The sequence below is a fragment of the Notolabrus celidotus genome, chromosome 22, assembly GCF_009762535.1.
Source record: "Notolabrus celidotus isolate fNotCel1 chromosome 22, fNotCel1.pri, whole genome shotgun sequence".
In the NCBI taxonomy this organism is placed as follows: domain Eukaryota; kingdom Metazoa; phylum Chordata; class Actinopteri; order Labriformes; family Labridae; genus Notolabrus; species Notolabrus celidotus.
The window spans coordinates 27,559,430-27,578,233 of NC_048293.1; the positions used below are offsets into that span (position 1 = coordinate 27,559,430).

Here is an 18,804-nt window from a genome sequence, read left to right on the forward strand (position 1 = left end):
ATTCCCCACAACCTCATTAAAAGTCTCCTCAAAACTTGTATTTTATTCTTGTTTGAAGAGTTAGCACGCTGCTTGTGCTACCTTCAGCATCCTCCCTAATCTTTGCTAACTATAATCCTTTGTTTTCGTATTTCTATCTTCAGAAATTGATTTAGTGATTAAAAAACTCCAAAGTTTTATCTCTACATTCCCCTCTAATCTCTCATGATAATCCCACGTGTGTTGACCTGTCCTGGTTTTGCTCGCTGCATGGAGGGACAGTCGTGTGGTGAAGACATTTATTGCTCTCAAAGACACTGTGATCAATAATTCATTTAATGACTGGCTTTTACATCATTTCAAATATTGCCTCTGCGAATGCACGATTACACTTCTGCTCAGACCGCCGGCCCTCATCACGTCTCCCTAAAGAACCACTGAGATGATCTGACGACGCAGCTCGGGGTGTAGAAAAAGTCACAGGATGAAAATTCACAGACAACAGGGGGAGCTCCTCAAAACTGTAAGATGTATATTGTGGTACACAGTGAAGAAGGTTTCAGGTCTTCTAAATAGAGGATATCAGAAATTGTACACCATAAATATCCGTCCATATCGCAGCAGTAAAAGCTCAGTGTCCATTAAACCAGGGCGGGGATTGAGATTTCCCATCAGCTGATCTTTGCTGAGTCTTTATGAGGATGACACGAGGATTCAAAAACAAACAAAGAGAGGTGACGAGCCGTCTCCGACCAACCATTACATCAGCTGCAGCCCGAAACCTCCAGGGAGGATGAGGTCCTGTCCTCAGAACGGGTGCTCTGACACAAATACCGTCAGCCGGATGATGGAGCTGCCTCTGAAGTTGATGACGTTGTTGACAGTGACCATCTCCAGGTCCAGGACCAGCTCCTTCGGACCCTTGATGGGCCGGGACAGGACCAGGGTGGCGCTCACGTTGCTGGTTTGCTGCGAGAGGAGGAAGAGAAAGAGAGAGAGAGAAGCATGTGAGGAATGAAGAGCAGGAAATGTTTGGATCTGGCTGCTGCACATGAGGAAGGAAGTCCAAGTGTCCTTTACAACCAGGAAACAGAAGCAGGAATTCGAGGAAGGGGGATTCTGTTCAGTCCTGCAGGGCCGGTTTCAGATAAGACAACATGACGCCCTGATTTATCACATCATGAAGAATCTACACTTTAAAATCATCCTCCCTGTTTCTCCTGCAACAAACATCACATTACTCTCTCTTACAGCGCCATCTACTGGCTCAACCGTGCACAGGCTCTCTCTGCTCACATAAAGTCTTCCTCATCATGCTCCTGCAGCATCTGACCAACAGCTGAGTCTGGTTTATCTGTGAATACTCACTCTCATGTAAAACTCTCTCCCGTCGTTGCCCGACTTTATCTGGAAGATGTAGAAGGCGCCGGGGTATCGCGTGGTGGCCTGCATCTGGAAGATGTCTGCAGGCACACTGCGCCCCGACGACAGGTCCATGTGTCGGTACAGGATAGTGAAGGGTTTGTCCCTGCAGGCAGGGTTCTCAGCCGAGCACATGCACTGACTGCAGAGGAGAGGAAGGAGGAGGACACGTCAGAGACAGAGTCACAATCAGGTTCTTTAAAAAGTTCAGTTTACACATGAGAGGAATTTTCTTTTTTATGTATGTTAAGAAAAATAAAGACAGACGAAAAATAAGAAACACAATAAGAGTGGTGGATATTACAATGTTGTCTATCTCTATGGTTTCATTATTGATCTTTATTAAGCCTTGAAAATCACTGATGTTTCCCTCATCCACTAAAACGTCAACCTACAATAAAAGCAGATGTTGGGCTGCCGGTTCGGCTCAGCAGTTAAATGATGTGACACAGGAAGAGAGGTTTTGTTTTGGAAGCTTATTTCAGACAGGTTAAATAAAAAGAACGATTTGGACTTCAAGAAAAAAAATATAATAATAAAATCAAGTCATAATTATGAGATTAGAAGTCAAAACTATGACATAAAAAGGCCAAATAATTATATAGTGAAACGTATGAGAAATAAAGTCAAAATTATAAAATAAAAAGTCATTTTTTTAGATAAAAAAATCCTAACAGTGAGAATTAAAGAAATGTTTTTAGAGTTAATCATTTAGATTTTATCTGGTGAGGTATCTTACAATTTTTTTTTCTCTGATGTGGAAATATTTTTGATTTCTTTTTATGTTTAATAGTTTCAAATGTTTCTTACTCTATGAAACAGGTCAGGAAAAATATTAGTAAGATTAAAATGAGGATCATGCTCTAAGTAATTTTTTTCATCTTTGAAACCAATTTTTAAAAAGTGTGACAGGTGAATGTTTTAACTTTGTTGTTGTAATACTCAATTTGGCCACAAGAGGCTGCAGTGCACCACCACACTGGGTACTAAACTGCTTGTTGCACTCCAAACATAAAGTTTATAGTTCTTACTGAGGGTTATAAAGTGATTGATAATAACTTTTAAGAAGTCTTTAAGAAGACAAAATAGAAATGCATGTTTTCCTTAGTCTAGATTTTATCTTATACCTCCTCGCAGGAACTGTATTTTGTAATAAAGGTCGGTAATATTCAACATACTGTATTAAAAAATGTAACAGGTACGACTGTTCTGTGTTATACTGATATAATTTGATATATAAAGATACCATGTAGGCTATAACTCTAAAAACTTTCAGAATTAAAACAACAAAGATGGTGGAAATTAATAATTTATGAAATGTTTTAATTATTATCTTATTAAAAGATGTTTCAAAAATGAAAAAAATCACATTACAAAGACTGTCTCTGAGAAAAACAACAACTTGGAACTGTTTTTAAGAAAATTGATTATCAGTACTGTTTTACTCTCTTACATCTCAGGGCTTCTGTACATAAGTAAACCTTCTAATAAGGCAGGTATGACGATGCATTCAAAGGTTAAAAAACAGCGTTGGAAAGTGGAGTACTCACTTGTCAGTGACTTCGACGTACGGAGGGAGACACTGTAAAGGGTTCAGGCAGGTGTAGCCTCCCTGGAAATTGAAACATACTTGTGCTGTTGTACAGGTGTTGTTACCAGTGTCACATTCATTGACATCTTTGAAATCAAACACACAACAGTCGAGAGTTAAAACAGCGTCATGATCACAGAAAGCATCAACAGTACAGACAGTGAGGGTGTTATTATTCTCAATCAAGAGACTCCTTTTTAAAAACCAAACACTGAACATTTAGACACACAGATTTACACGTTAGCTCCACAAAAACTGATCATTGTTTTCATTTTATCAGTGATATGTAAAGTGCAGACGTGCAGTTTTAACAACATCAGATAAAAACATTTTAAAGCAACAGTAAGAGACGTTATTCATCAAATGGATTCATGCAAAACATCTTTAATCTATCATCAAAACTTTCCTGATAACAAAGATTTACTGAGCACAACAAGACAACCTGAATGCATCGTTTAAAGTCAAAGCTTCACCTTCACAGCTCCGGCCGTCCTCATAAACATAATATCCAGGCGGACAGATGCAGGAGAACGAGCCGGGCGCGTTCACACATCTGTGCTGACACAGAAACTCAGAGAAGCTGCACTCATCCAGGTCTACAGGGCAGAAGATAGAGACATGAGTCACACTGAAACTTCTCTGGTCCAGGGTTCATCCTGCAGAGACCTGTCAGTTTGAAACTCGCTCCACTGAACACAGAAGTTAAGATTTAAGACTGTTGACATGTAACCAGCTCGTCTCACCGTAACAGGAAGTACCATCAGCCGCCAGCTCGAATCCTTCGTCACAGTTACACATGAAGGAGCCGTACGTGTTGAAGCAGCCGTGAGTGCAAGGCTCGTCATCACACTCGTCCACGTCTGCAGGAGCAACAGAAGAAGAGGATGAGCCCCAAAACATGCAGGCCTGCTCATCGTACCTGAAGTCTCTAAAAGTAGTATGGGAGGTAGAGCCTTCAGCTATCAGGCCCCTCTCCTTTGGAATCATCTACCAGTCAGGGTCCGGGAGGCAGACACCCTCTCTACTTTTAAGAGTAGGCTTCAAACTTTCCTTTTTGATAAAGCTTATAGTTAGAGCTGGATCAGGCTTGGACCAGGTCTTAGTTATGCTGCTATAGGCTTAGACTGACACACTGGGATCCTGTCTTTCCCTCTCTCTCCTCTCTCTGCCTGTCTCTTACTTTAACTCTTCCTGTCCCATTAAAGTTACTAACCATAGACCTTTCTGGAGTCCCTGAGCTCCCTTGTCTCGTAGGTTCCTCTGGATCTCTGCTGTAGATTCCTTTTTTGGGTCTGTCATTCATCCTTTCTTTCTTTCTTTCTTTCTTTCATTCCATCTTTCTTGCTTTCTTTACTTCTTTCTCTTTTTTATTTTTTTATTTCTTCTTACTTTTTTCTTTCTTTCTTTCCTTCCTTCTTTCTTTCTGTCTTCTATTCCTTCTTCGTTTCATTCATCCTTTCTTTCTTTCTTTCTTATTCTTTCTGTCCTCCTTTTTTTTTGCTTTCTTAACGTCTTTCTATTTTTATTCCTTCTTCCTTTTTTCTCTCTTTTATTCCTTTTTCTTTTCTTCTTTATTTCATTCCTTCTTCCCTGCTGTCCCTCTTTCTTTCTTTCTTTCTTTCTTTCTTTCTTTCCATGTTTAGTCATACTTTATGTCTCCTTTTCTTATCCCTTCCTTTCCTTCTGTCTTTCCTTCACCATTTATTCTCCTCTTTTTCTTTCTTCTGGTCTCCCTCTCTTCTCTCTTTTCATAGACCTTTCTGGAGTCCCTGAGCTCCCTTGTCTGGTAGGTTCCTCTGGATCTCTGCTGCTGTGGATGTGCCAGACTCCAGCTGCTACAACTACTACTATCCGTCTCCCCACTATCATCTCTCTCTCTCTCTCTCTCTCTCTCTTCATCTCCCTCTATCCCTCTCTCCAACACGGTCTCAGCAGATGTGTGTCTAACATGAGTCTGGTCCTGCTGGAGGTTTCTGCCTGTTAAAGGAAGTTTGTCCTTGCCACTGTAACTTGCTAAATGCTGCAAAGTGCTCTGCTCATGGTGGATTAAGATGAGATCAGACTGAGTCCTGTCTGTAAGAGGGGACTGGATCTGATCCGGTCTTGATGTGTGTGGTGGATCTGTGGAAAGACACCCTGCGTACCTTGACAGGTCCGGCTGTCCGGGTTGAGGATGAAGCCGGAGTTACAGGAGCAGGAGTAAGAGCCCGGGACGTTTGCACACAGCTGCTGGCAGTAACCGTATCGACATTCATCAATATCTGATGGAAAGGAAAGAGACGGGGAGGTTATGAACACGTACAAAATATGAAAGTGACCAGAAGAGGGCGCTGTTCTTCTGGAGGAGAGCTGAAAACATGACTCACCCTGACACTGTCCCCCAATGAGCCAGTACCCCTCGTTGCAGGAACAGGTGTATCCACCTCCTGTGTTGATGCAGACCTGGGTGGGGTTACAGTGATGAGAGTTTGTCTCACATTCATCGATGTCTGCAACACAGAGACGAAGGAGAGCAGTGAGAGAAGACGCTCGGGTTCAATTTATTCCCCTTTTTATTCCCTCAAAACAAAAACAAGAAGAACACATTATAATGTTTATGTTGACATTTTGACTCTGTTATTCCAACATGTTTCAGCGTGATTAAATCAACCACTCTTCTTTATTTCTACAGAGCCTTTCAAACAATCACGCCGTCCACAGTTTAACACAGACAGATATTATAACATTACTATAACACAGACTCAAAATGAAAGATTAAAAAGATACGGTTTTAATTTCCTGATGAAAATACAGACGGACCTCGGGGCAGCAGAGAGGAGGATCAGATTGTTATTGGACGTTAAAGTCTAAACACAAACGCATGAAGGTGACCTTTTAAGGATTGGATGTTGGGGAGAGGAGAAAAGAATGAAAAATAGAACAATAAATATTTCTCTGAGGGTAACAACACGTCTTCAAAAATGCACAAGCGTGAGGTGATTCAGTGAGAGTGAACTGATGTTACTGACTTTGAGTTTGAGGTATTGACCGTACTTTTTTCTTAGTCAAAGTTTCATTGGGTTGGTCGTCTGTTTTATTCTATATATAAGGGATAATAAATAGGGAGTGGGTGGTTATTGCGGGCGCTGTACCGGTCTGTTGTGGTGAAGAGAGCTGAGCCAGAAGGCAAAGCTCTCAATTTATCGGTCAATCTACGTTCCGACCCTCACCTACGGTCAGGAGCTGTGGGTAGTGACCGAAAGAACGAGATCACAAATACAAGCGGCCGAAATGAGCTTTCTCTGCAGGGTGTCTGGGCTCAGCCTTAGAGAGAGAGGGTCAGGAGCTCAGACATCTGGGAGAGGCTCAAAGTAGAGCCGCTGCTCCTCTGGATCGAGAGGAGCCAGATGAGGTGGTTCGGGCATCTGGTTAGGATGCCTCCCGGACGTCTCCCTGGGGGGGTGTTTCGGGCATGTCCGACTGGGAGGAGGCCACGGGGAAGACCCAGGACACGCTGGCGAGACTATGTCTCTCAGCTGGCCTGGGAGCGCCTCGGTATCCTCCCAGAGGAGCTGGTGGAAGTGGCCGGGGAGAGGAGTGTCTGGGCTTCCCTGCTGAGACTGCTGCCCCCGCGACCCGGACCCGGATAAGCGGAAGAAGATGGATAGATGGATGGAGAGTGGGTGGTTATACGAAACAGAATCCCAACAGAGTAAGACAAGAGAGGTCGCTACTACTGCAGTGATCTAAGGGCGGAGGATGCTTGAACAAATTGCAGCAAAACCTCACAGGATTTTTAAAGTTGATGCCAAAAAGTCTGTTAGTGACATTATAACTGTTGCATATTTATTCAGTTGGTCATGCTCGATAGTTGTGCATGTGTTATGATGTTTTTAGTCTCTGATAAAACCTGAAGTCAGCGGATAAGTATTTAGTGAGCGGCTGCGCAAAATGCATCAGGTGGAAGACAAAGGCGAAGACACACAGTTACTTTTGAAGCTGGTAAGTGTGTGCAAATTAATTTGTGTTGAGAAACGTTTGATGGTAAAAACTTGACAAATAGAGGATCGTACTCATCATGCATCACAGGAGCTTTTTGTCCTCGAAGGCCACCATAGCCCCTCCAACAGGAGGGGTGAGCAAGGGGGCGTTTCAGTCCAGAATCTGACCTCTGGATATCGCCACATTTCTACACACTGTACCTTTAAATGCAGATCTCTGACTCAGCTTGCAATAAAACATAACTCTGATCAATCCAAGATTTAAGGATTAACATTTTTGCCAGGATGTCAACAGGCAGAGGTGAAATCACAAACTTTATAAAAGTGCTTTAACTCCTTTACACAGATTTATTTGGTTCCTGGTGCTGCTCTTGCTTTTCAGTATTAATATCAGCTATTATGAAGTTTTGACCAATCAGAATCGAGTATTTGACCGAGCCACTTGATTAATAAGAAGGCTGGGTGATATATCAAAAATAATAATAATTGATAAGACTTATAAAGCACTTTTCTATGTACTCAAAGATGCTTTATATGAAGTTCAAAAAATAAAATAAAATAAATAAATAAAAATAATAATTATTTTAGAAAGGGATAAGACACACTAAAACAAATAAATAAATAAATAAATTGAATGAATAATTACATTTAAAAATATATAAATGTAAAAAAAATGCATTAATAATAATTAGATAATTTAAAAAAGGAATCAAATAGACTACAATAATCAAGGTCTTCTGCCCTCCAGTCCTGACCCCTCTCTCTGCTGGCTCTGAGTTTGCACCCTCAGCTTCCTAATCAAACGTCTGTTTCTCTAACTCTCAGGTTTTCACCACCCTGAGTTTGAAAAAGTCTTTAACACAACAGTGAAGGTTTGAATAGGGCATCAGCTTACTATTGTTTTTGCTCTGGATTAAAGAATTCTCAGATTACAATCTGAATTCCTGCGGCGCCCTCGGAGCAGCTCGCACTCTGCATCATAATGGACACATTTCCTTATGAAGATATGACAAATGAAAAAATTCCAGCTTGTTTGCGGTTCTCAGACCATGAAGTCACCGATCCCTAGAAGACCGGTGGGGGGAAGTGGGTGGGGGCCGGCTCTCTTGTTTGCTCAGGCTGCTATGGAAAGCGATAACGTCTGTCAGTGGGACCGCGGGGCCTTTGTGCCAACTTGGACCAGTGGCCCTTTCACAGGGGCGGAGGGGAGCGATCGGCCCCCGGCCAACAGCTACACGGCCTCCGCACCTGCATGCACTTACCAGAGAAAACCTCTGAGTGGTCTTCATCTGCCGCCCATGTGTGGCCTTACTGCAGATCCCCAACCTACACAGAGCTCCTTATATAGACTCCTTCATGAGCTGCTGGGGTCACCACCAGCCTTTAAAAACATTATAAGACAGAAGGAGAGGGAATGGATTGAAGCAGAATCCCCCTGTGACTTTTAATTCTCCATTTAATCCTCCTTTCAGAGATTATTATGTCTGCTGAGTTCATCCTTAAAACACAGAGGACTGAGTTCGATCAATGGACGTTTTTGTTTCCAGATTGTGAACCCTGACTCGGATCCAAAAGCCCGTGAGGTTGAAATATTTTCTCAAGCCACAGAGGAGCATGTAATCCTTTTACTCAAATACAAACATAAAAAGTGGGAATCAGGGCGGAAATGAACCGAGCGGCCCTGTGAGAGACGAAGAACTCCACGGGAGAGCTGAACTCTACTCCACTTACAACAATCTGGACTGCTTCTTTATATGACAGTGAATTAAAGCCATCTAAAACCTTCTTAAAGGGCCAGTTCACTCAAATCACAAGCTCTGGGTTGAGTTTGGAAATAACTGCCTCCATAATCCCTCCAATAAATCCACAAATGAAGATGAATACAGTTTTAAGGACACTGAAAACAACATCAAAATTCCAGCGCAGCACCAGCCTGGACTCCAGATGAAGCCGTCAGTTTGTGTTTTATTTGTTCGTTCAGATCCATCTGGCCTCCTTTCATCATCTGACCTGAAACAGGTCGAACCAATCACAAGCGTTTGTTTGATTTGAGGCTAGTTCAAGAGATGCTGAGGCACTTTAATAAACAACAACTACAGATGCTGCGAGTGAGGTACGCTGTATGAAAGATGGACGACAGGGCAGGCTCCAAAAGTGAAGCCAAAGTGTTTAGGTTTCCCCTGTTGACGGGCTGCAGAATGAGTCATAAAGCTGTCCGCCTCCATGTGAGCAGGGTCAAAATTCAAGTCAGCATTAAGACGTTAATTAAGGACAGAAATGAATGCCTTATTTTTTCAATCACATGCTATTTTGTCCCTTTCAGCACACCGTTCTTTAGCTGCTTCAGTGTCAGTCTACATGCTTCCTGCTGCTCCTGTGATGGAAACTGAAGTTCTGCATGAACACATTTCACTCTAACAAACTCACAGACAGCTGACGAGTCAAACTGATTTCAAATATCACTCAATATCAGTATCAACTTTGAGTTTGAGCTCCCACAGACGAGCTAAGCATGCAGGCGCAGCTACTCAGACTGATGTCATTGTGAAGGGAGAAAGTCAGCACACACCTGTGGAGGAAACTAAATTGAAGAAGGGAACTACAGTGCTTGTTACACAAGACTTCCACCAGATCTGTGTCTGGTCCATCCCCGTTCTCTCTCTCGCCCGTCAACACCCACCGGTTGTTTGCAGGACCGCCGGACAGCTGGAGTCATGTGACCGAGATTTTCCCCACTGTAATCACTGAATCAAGGATTCTCCTCCTCCTCCTCTCCTCATCCATGTTGTCTTTCTGGTCCTCTGAAAACCTCTGACCTGTTGACTCCAGGCCTGGCTCCGCTCATCATGACTTTGGTTTGTTGTTGTAGTTAAGTGAAATACGATCTGGTGATAACACAGAGTGTTTTATTCTGAAAATTAACCGGATGTTTTCATTTTGTTTTGGTGAAACCTGACTTCCTGTCCCGCTCCATCTGCTCTGTTGAGATTGATGCGTCGTGCTCCGGCATCCGGCACAAATAGAAGTCTTGAGTATCTGATCCGGAGGACTCTGGGCGCAATGGAGCAGATCCAGTGGAAGTTAACACATTGACTGAATAGAAACCTATTAGATCTGGTGCTGTGACGGATCGGAGACGGACCGGACACAGATCTGGTGGAATTTGGCCGTTAAATGGTGGCAACTAACAGCAGGCCAATCAACAACGAGGAGGACTTGATTGCATTCATTTGATTCCCAAATGAAGGCGCTGGTTGGAGTTGTTTACGTTGTTTTTTTTATTTTGAAATGCAAAATAATGGGATTAGAATCCTGTGTAAAATCGCAATTATAAAAATGAATGCTTCAACAGCCCTAAAGTGTTTCTAGCAGAGATCAGAGCATGCATGGAAACACACCTGAGGCTGCTTTAGCTCCATTGATCTCAGAGCTGTTAGTGAAGCTGATGGAGCGCGGTCCATTAACTTAAACACAGAGCGCTGTTTGTTGCCGGGTCAGACAGGAAGCTACAGTCTGTGCAATATAGCAGTCAACATCAATCAACAGCCCATTACATCACCATCACACACACACTGATCCACACATGTACACACACACACACAGAGCGGTCCTGTGGGTGTGAGGAGTGGTTACGATCGGCCCCCACAGAGGCCTGCCTGTTCTCCCGACGGCTCAGGCACCGATTCGGTAACATGTGACCTCATCTTTGGCACCCTGATGGCGTCGTTTACCCAAACAAGGTTGCGAGCTGATTCCCTGACAGGCTTTCTCTGCTAAAAAGAGAAACAGTCCGTATTTGTGCATGAGCTAAAGCAGAGGGAGAACTCGGTTCTATACGTGTGCCTTTTCCACTCATTACAGAATCGGAGAAAAAACACCTAAAATGGACTTTAAGAAGGCCGCTCTCCTCCTGGCTGGATGCACTCGGGTAATTCTGTTAAGAAGTATCTCAAACAGCTGGAGGGGGGGGGGGGGCTTTAGATGTGTAGTGTTTCTCTGACAGCTGGGATCTCTTGTGGTTGTGAAATAAGCAGAGATTTCCTCACAGCGAGGAGCTGGAGGTCACTCTCTCTGCAGACACACCGACACACTCAGAGAGTCGAACAACATACGGGCCAGAGATCTGATCGAATCAAGATCCTCTACAGAGTCCAACGGTGACCTTTAATGACCTACACTGACTCTGCGGACACCGTCACTTCTGGACCTCGTCTAGTTTTACAGCAGGGGGTGTCAAGATGTCAATATTCACTTTTTAAAGCACATTAAAATCAGACTTGTGCTTATTTTTTTAGGACGGGATAAATGATTGAACTCTTTTAGCAGCGAGAGCTTTGGGTGTCATCTGATCCTTTACCTTACCAGTGAGCCGGATGCATCACTGTGTGCAAAAATTACTGATCATCCTTTAATGTGTCAGACAATATCTCAAACAACATGATAAACTTTGCAGATATGACCAAAAAAGAGCAGTGAAACGTGCAGAATTGGTCACCGAACTATCACTTTAGTTTCTCCTGCTTACACCATGGCTGCTGCAGATGCACAACACAGTAAAAGACTCGCCCTGAGACACAGTTTGAGCATCTTAAAGCTCCTGTGGGGAGGTTTTAGCAGGATATAAAACAGGCTGAAATAGATAATGATGCCTCTTTATGATCGACGAAAGCAAACCAGACAATCGGCTGAAACACAGCTGCTGGTTTCACATGATGAGAGTTATGGTATACTGTTTAAAGTGCTTTTTACATTTTCCTCATAAAAGATTCACCATCTACAATTTGTTTTGTTGCAGAATACTGATCATGCACCACTTTGTCCACAAGGGGCGCCAAAATGGATACTAATGTAAGTTCCCCTTAGAAGCTTTAAGGTGGATCTTTTTCTTGAGGATGCCTTTGCACGATCAGAGGAACACTCTGCTCAGCTTGTTTTTTACCATGAGGTGGATGGAGGAGTGATGATGCATGACTACACGGCACAGCTATCCCCGGCTTGGTGCACCACTTAAGGCTGGTTTATACTTCAGCGTCGCCCCAACACAGGAGGGGCTGACGTGGACATGAGCTCTACATTCTAGTGCATCAATGTGACGCCTAAACGCTCGAGGGCAGTGTGGTCTCTCTGATAGCCGGTCGCCTGCTTCCGGGCCCGCTACGATCTCTGTTTCCTTTTCCACAGAGCTTCAGAGCGTGTTCTGTTAATCTACAGCTGATACATGTTGCTGTTTATCATACAGACATGATTACATGAAGAATAGAGAGGAGGAGATGAGATACACGGTCGATGTGCGGGTGTCCCAGGAGTGCTGTTAAAGCAGGAAATAGAATGCCTCCGAGCGGACCAATCAGAGAGCTTGTGGACCACGTTGATTTGACACGTAGTTACATTTTGAAGGAGGTGCACGTCAGCTATGTGCGTAGGTACGGGAGCTACCAGACCAACTATGATTTGACACAGAAGTATAAATCAGGCTTAAGAGTATTTCAACCGGGGCGCTGGTGGCCTAGCGGTCTAAGCACCCCACATACGGAGGCTACAGTCCTCGTCGCAGGGGTTGCTGGTACGATTCCCAGCCGGTTGACCATCTCCTGCATGTCTTCCTCCACTCTCTACTCCCCACATTTCCTATCTCTCTTCAGCTGTCCTATAACATGAAGGCAAAAAGGCCAAAAATATAACTTTAAAAAAAAGTGTTTCAACCAGGAGCAACGTGCAAGTTCAACTATTCCTCAAAATTCTATTTCCTAGTCTGCAACAACACAAAGAAAACCTACTTTTAAATGCACGAACTGTCCCTGAATGCATCTGTTTTGCATTTTGCAGACTCTCATCTTGTAGTCGAGCGTCTTTGCGTCGTTATTTTGGCTCTGCATGTTTTCTAGAAACATGGACAACAGCTTTCCTTCTCGCTGAGGGAATTAAATTTGAAAAACAAAAGTAAGAAAGATAAAAATATTTCTCTTCTTCATGATCTAATTTGTCTTAATATGCACATGAAAGTTAATATTGAATCTTACGGCCCCTGAGAGTAAAGTGAAACAGCAGGAGGAGAAATCACTCTCTGAACCACGTAGACTAAAAACTCATCTGAGGAACAGGTTGTAAGCAGACAACAGCTCGCTGGCTCTGAGGTGATTGGCAGCGTTTGCTTTCTGTGATGTTTGAGAGGACACGCTGACCTGCTGTGATAAATAAACATGACTTGTGTGCAGCTGTTAAAGACGTACGAACTGCAACATCTCTAGCATCTAAAACAGACTCTGTTACTTCACCTGGTCTAGGTGTTCAAGGATTTAGATTTCATCCTACGTCATATTTTCCTCCACCATGTCTGCTCTCTTTACTCCTCTACATTTGTGTGACAGCTGGAGCAACTTGTCCCTGAACAGATCAAGACATGCACTAAAATAAAGAGCACATTATTAATACAAACAACACGATGCAGGGTTATAAATCCTCTCAGCCTGTGCAAGGTCTGAGTCCTCTCAGATGTCTCTGTGTTTGTTATCCCTTCCATCAGAGAGAGATCTTTCAAAAACCACTCAGATGGTTTCATTTGAAGTCTGTTTGAGGTCCAATTAACCAGGATTTCACAACAAAAAACAAACACAGTGAGGAGAAGAGATATGACAAGGAATTAGTCCAGCTTTTTGTCTTCTCAAATGTACCATCGGACCACCAGAGAAGGCCAAACTCTTATCTTAATGTTCTCCACTTTGCAATTTCCAGCAATAGCATGCTTTTCTAACACTGTGCATGAGTGGTAATATTAATACTAATATTTCTGCAAGACAAGGATGTTAAATGTTGTTTTTTGTTGTTGCATTTTGCTGCTCATGTGCACTTAAAGTCGAGTATCTCTACACTGCAGTGTTGGAGAGCATGCACGTCCTTCCTCTGACACTGAAACTGCACACTCACCATTGCAGGTTCCATCCTCTGCAAGAGTATATCCCAGGATGCACGGTGCAGTGCTCCTCACTCTGGGGTAACTGGGCTCTCCAGATCTGGGGACAGCTGGAGCGAAGGTGTCCGGGAATCCCTGTGACGGGTCCGGGTACACCGGCGCAGGCAGGGCGGGCAGGGCTGGCAGGGCGGGGGTGTCTTGTCTGTAGGGCTGGTTGTACAAGCTCCTGGGGATGCACAGGTAGCCTCCGTTCTGGTTCACACATTGCATGTCTCCCCTGCAGGCATCTGGTAGAGTCCGGCACTCGTCCAGATCTGTGATAGAGACAAACTGATAAAGCTGCATCCAGAACATCTGTGGGAGAACTTTATTTGCTCCAAACTCCACACAAACGTTGTGCCTCTTGTCCGGCTATTAAAACCTTTTGGGAGGATGTCCAAAGAATAGCCAGAGAAGTCTTGGGCTATGAATTTGCATTTTCTTTTCTGACTTTTTACCTGGAAACATGGACCTAAAGTTACCTAAAAATGATAGATACCTCTTGAAAAATGTTATGGTGGGGAGGAGAAAGGCCATAACAAGGCGATGGCTCTGTAGGGATCCACCCACTACGAATCAATGGATAGACATTGTGATAAAGATCTATGTAAACAATGTTGTTATTGCTGTAGTTTCTGGCGACCCATATGCATCTCCCCCCAACCTGTTACTGTCAATACTGTTGTTTTTGTTGCTCTGTGACCTGTATAGATAGAACATGCAACTGCAGCTACTTCCTTCTAATTTATTACCATTATTATTTTTATTAATATTATAATCCATCCATCCATCCATCCATCCATTATCTTGACCGCTTATCCCGTTAGGGGTCACGGGGGGCTGGAGCCTATCCCAGCTGGCTTCAGGTGGAAGGCAGGGTACACCCTGGACAGGTCGCCAACCTATCACAGGGCTAACACAGAGAGACAGACAACCATTCACGCACACACTCACACCTACGGGCAATTTAGAGTGATCAATCAACCTGGTGAGCATGATTTTGGACTGTGGGAGGAAGCCGGAGGACCCGGAGACAACCCACACATGCACAGAGAGAACATGCAAACTCCACACAGAAAGGCACCTGACCAGTCAGGGATTTGAACCTGGAACCTACTAGCTGTGAGGCAACAGTGCTACCCTAATATTATAATAACTATTATTATTAGTAGCATTATTACTATTATTATTGTTGTGGTTGTTACTGTTATTATTTTACATTCATTTTAATGTATTTATATTTTATTTATTATTCTACTTTGGGTCTTTACTCTTTCCTTTCCATGACTTGTAAACATACAGTGCAACAGATCTAATCTTGTATCCTAAAAAATGTTGGAAAAATAAAGTATTAAAAGAAAAAAAATTACATCCGCCAAAAAAGCACTTTCAAAATAAAAGAGCAGAAGTCATTTCACTCACCTATGCACTGTCTCGACCTGCGGTCATATGCAAAACCTTCTGTGCAGGTCTGAGGAGATAATCATGAATGCATTATGAGAGTTGGATCAGTTGAATCTGCACAGTCATCTTCTTACATAAACTTTCTGCCTACATCAGAATGAGATGACACTGCAGCGTTTGCAGACTTTGACCGTGACCTCGATCTAAATGAATGAAATCCCTGAAAACATGCACTCCAGAGAGGGAGAGTGTTCTCTTACCTGTCCGTGTCCAGGCTTGATGCAAAGCAGAATAAAAAGCAGAGCTGCCAACATCCTGCAGAAAAGCAGAGCTCGAGTTTAACATCTTTAAAACATCCTGTAACAGATCCATTCAGAGTCAGAGTCACAGATACAGCACAGAGCACGTTACAAAGATCACTAACCTTGCAGAGGAGAGAAACGTGAGGCCACGTATTCCAAAAAGCATAGTTTCTCTAAAAGGAAAGATTCAGAAGACCTTAACTCTCCCTGAATCCCCTCTCCACCTCCCAGCAGGACTCTCTCTGCCCCCCCGACTATGCGCCTTTACGCAAACACCAGGTTTTCATGAAGCGCAGTCTGGTCGAGCTGGAGAGCTTCGGTTCATGGACCAAGTGCTGCAGGAATGGCTTCTTGTTCCCTTCCTGCTCCCCTCTCTCGGCTCCACTCAAAGTATTTAGCAATGCAGATGTTGTCGGGCCCCCTCCGAGCACTCTCTCCACAGCTGGATTCAATCAGGGAGAGCCAGCCCCCTCCGGTCAGAGCGCGCAGAGAGGCTCACTGACACCGACAGGCTGCTCCTCGTGAGCTGCTGGGGGGCAAACACACAGAAAGCATACACTACAGTGAGTGTCTGTTTTACTAAGGATATAAACAGCCCCCCTTATCCTCCTCCCCCACACACACAGGACCTCTTCCCTCTCAGCTGAACGTCAGTGCACATCTGGAGAGCTCAACCAGAGCTATCCAGGCTGTAGTAGCCACATCTGGTTTGTACGGGAGGAGATTAGGGCCATGTGGGAAGAATCTGCATCCTGAGTTACTTTCTCTTCTGAATATGAAGCCAAACTTCTCTCCATTGTCTTCTTTACTTCTTTATTTCAGAATATAAACAACAGAATTCTCAATTTACACATTTTTCTTTAAGTTTTAAAATGTTAGAAACTTTCTCCTGCAAAAAGTCAAATCTATTTTTAAAGATTTCCTTCAAATTAGAATTTTCTTTCTTTTTGTTTTTCGTATAGAGTTAGCATTTTCTCTGTTGTATGGAAGCCCAAAGCAGACAGACATCCATAGAATTGACATACTCAGATTTAAAGAGTTAATGTCAGAAGTTTCATCAAGATCTTGATTTAAGGGCAGCAAACAGAAACAGACTGAACGTACCTCTTCAGTGTGGACAATGGCAGCGTAGTGATCCGGCCCTTCTAGTGACCAATGTGTTGTTTTGTTTTCTCTCCTGAAAGTAGTCCCTGTATCCTGAGAAAGTCATCTTCTCTTCAGATCACGAGGGGGTAAACTTAGATCTCAAGAAAACTGGAACTAAAGCAGCAAGTGGTGACGATCAAGCCCTCACACCTTCATGCACATGTTGCAATCATGATAAGTGAAGTCCTGACTCTGCACCTGCAGTTGTTGCTTTCACCATTAACCAGATGAGTGTGTAAATCTGTCCAGACTGTGATTACATACATGTGTAATCTTAAAATAGAAACACAAACATGAGTTCAGGCGGGACGGTTATCAAAACCTGTGAAATCTGGAGATCAGCAAAAAGTGTAAAATTCTGACTTTGTTCTAAGACAGATATGCAACATGAGAGTTATTTTTTTTCAGCTTAGAGAAACCTCTGATTTGAGTTTTTCTTTTTTAAAATGTATTTTACTAATTTCAGTACGAATAAGGACTTGGGACACCGAGAAATTTAAATCAAGTCAGAAATATACAAAATCAATTTCCGAGGTCAGATTTTTTTCTCAATTCTGACATTTTTGTTTTCTGATTTCTGTCTTTAATCTCAGAACTCTGACTTTTATACTCAGGATTCTGAGACAAAGTCAGAATTCCTAGATCAAAGTAAGAACTCCGTAATCAAAAGCAGACTCTTGACTTTTTCTCTGAAATCTGGAATGAAAGTAAGAATCCAGAGATCAAAGTCAGAATTCTGGAATCAAAGTCAGAATTCTGGAATCAAAGTCAGAATTCTGAAATCAAAGTCAGAATTCCTGAATCAAAAGCAGACTCTTGACTTCTTTTCGGAACTCTGGATTCAAAGTCAGAATTCCACAATCAAAATTAGACTCTTGACTTTGTCTCCTAATTCTGGAATCAAAGTCAGAATCCAGAGATCAAAGTAAGAATCCAGAGATCAAAGTAAGAATCCAGAGATCAAAGTAAGAATCCAGAGATCAAAGTAAGAATTCTGGAATCAAAGTCAGAATTCTGAAATCAAAGTCAGAAATCTGAAATCAAAGTAAGAATTCCTGAATCAAAAGCAGACTCTTGACTTTGTCTCCTAATTCTGGAATCAAAGTCAGAATCCAGAGATCAAATTCCAGAATTCCAGAATCAAAGTAAGAATTCTGGATTCAACACAGAATTTTGACTTCGTCTCAGAATTCCAGAATCAAAAGCAGACTCTTGACTTCTTCTCTAAGTTCTGGAATCAAAGTCAGAATTCCTGAATCAAAAGCAGACTCTTGACTTCTTCTGAGAACTCCGGATTCAAAGTAAGAATTCCACAATCAAAATTAGACTCTTGACTTTGTCTCCTAATTCTGGAATGAAAGTAAGAATCCAGAGATCAAAGTCAGAATTCCGGAGTCAAAGTCAGAATTCTGGAATCAAAGTAAGAATTCTGAAATCAAAATTAGACTCTTGACTTTGTCTCCTAATTCTGGAATGAAAGTAAGAATCCAGAGATCAAAGTAAGAATCCAGAGATCAAAGTAAGAATCCAGAGATCAAAGTCAGAATTCTGGAATCAAAGTCAGAATTCTGGAATCAAAGTCAGAATTCTGGAATCAAAGTCAGAATTCTGAAATCAAAGTAAGAATTCCTGAATCAAAAGCAGACTCTTGACTTCTTCTCAGAACTCCGGATTCAAAGTAAGAATTCCACAATCAAAATTAGACTCTTGACTTTGTCTCCTAATTCTGGAATCAAAGTCAGAATCCAGAGATCAAATTCCAGAATTCCAGAATCAAAGTAAGAATTCTGGATTCAACGCAGAATTTTGACTTCGTCTCAGAATTCCAGAATCAAAAGCAGACTCTTGACTTCTTCTCTAAGTTCTGGAATCAAAGTCAGAATTCCAGAATCAAAGTAAGAATTTTTGGAATCAAAGCAGAATCTTGACATCTTCCCAGAATTCTGGGGTCAAAGTCGGAGTTCTGAGATTGAAGTTGGAGTTAAAAAAAATGACCGCAGTGTTTTTAGTTTGAACTCAGAAGTCATATAA

At 42.6% G+C, this 18,804-nt stretch overlaps 1 protein-coding gene across 1 annotated transcript; it reads right to left on the reverse strand.

Annotated features, from left to right (window-relative positions):
• Window positions 1–294: 294 nt before the first annotated feature.
• fbln5 (fibulin 5) lies at window positions 295–16,276 on the reverse strand. The gene is made up of 11 exons (XM_034675297.1): window positions 15,750–16,276; window positions 15,586–15,640; window positions 15,344–15,392; window positions 13,897–14,196; window positions 5,359–5,481; window positions 5,137–5,253; window positions 3,736–3,852; window positions 3,466–3,588; window positions 2,952–3,078; window positions 1,348–1,543; window positions 295–948 (listed from the first exon to the last, which is right to left on the reverse strand). Exons 1-11 carry the CDS (start codon window positions 15,791–15,793, stop codon window positions 787–789), a joined length of 1,413 nt encoding a protein of 470 aa, XP_034531188.1. The 5' UTR covers window positions 15,794–16,276; the 3' UTR covers window positions 295–786.
• Between the last annotated feature and the right edge of the window lie 2,528 nt (window positions 16,277–18,804).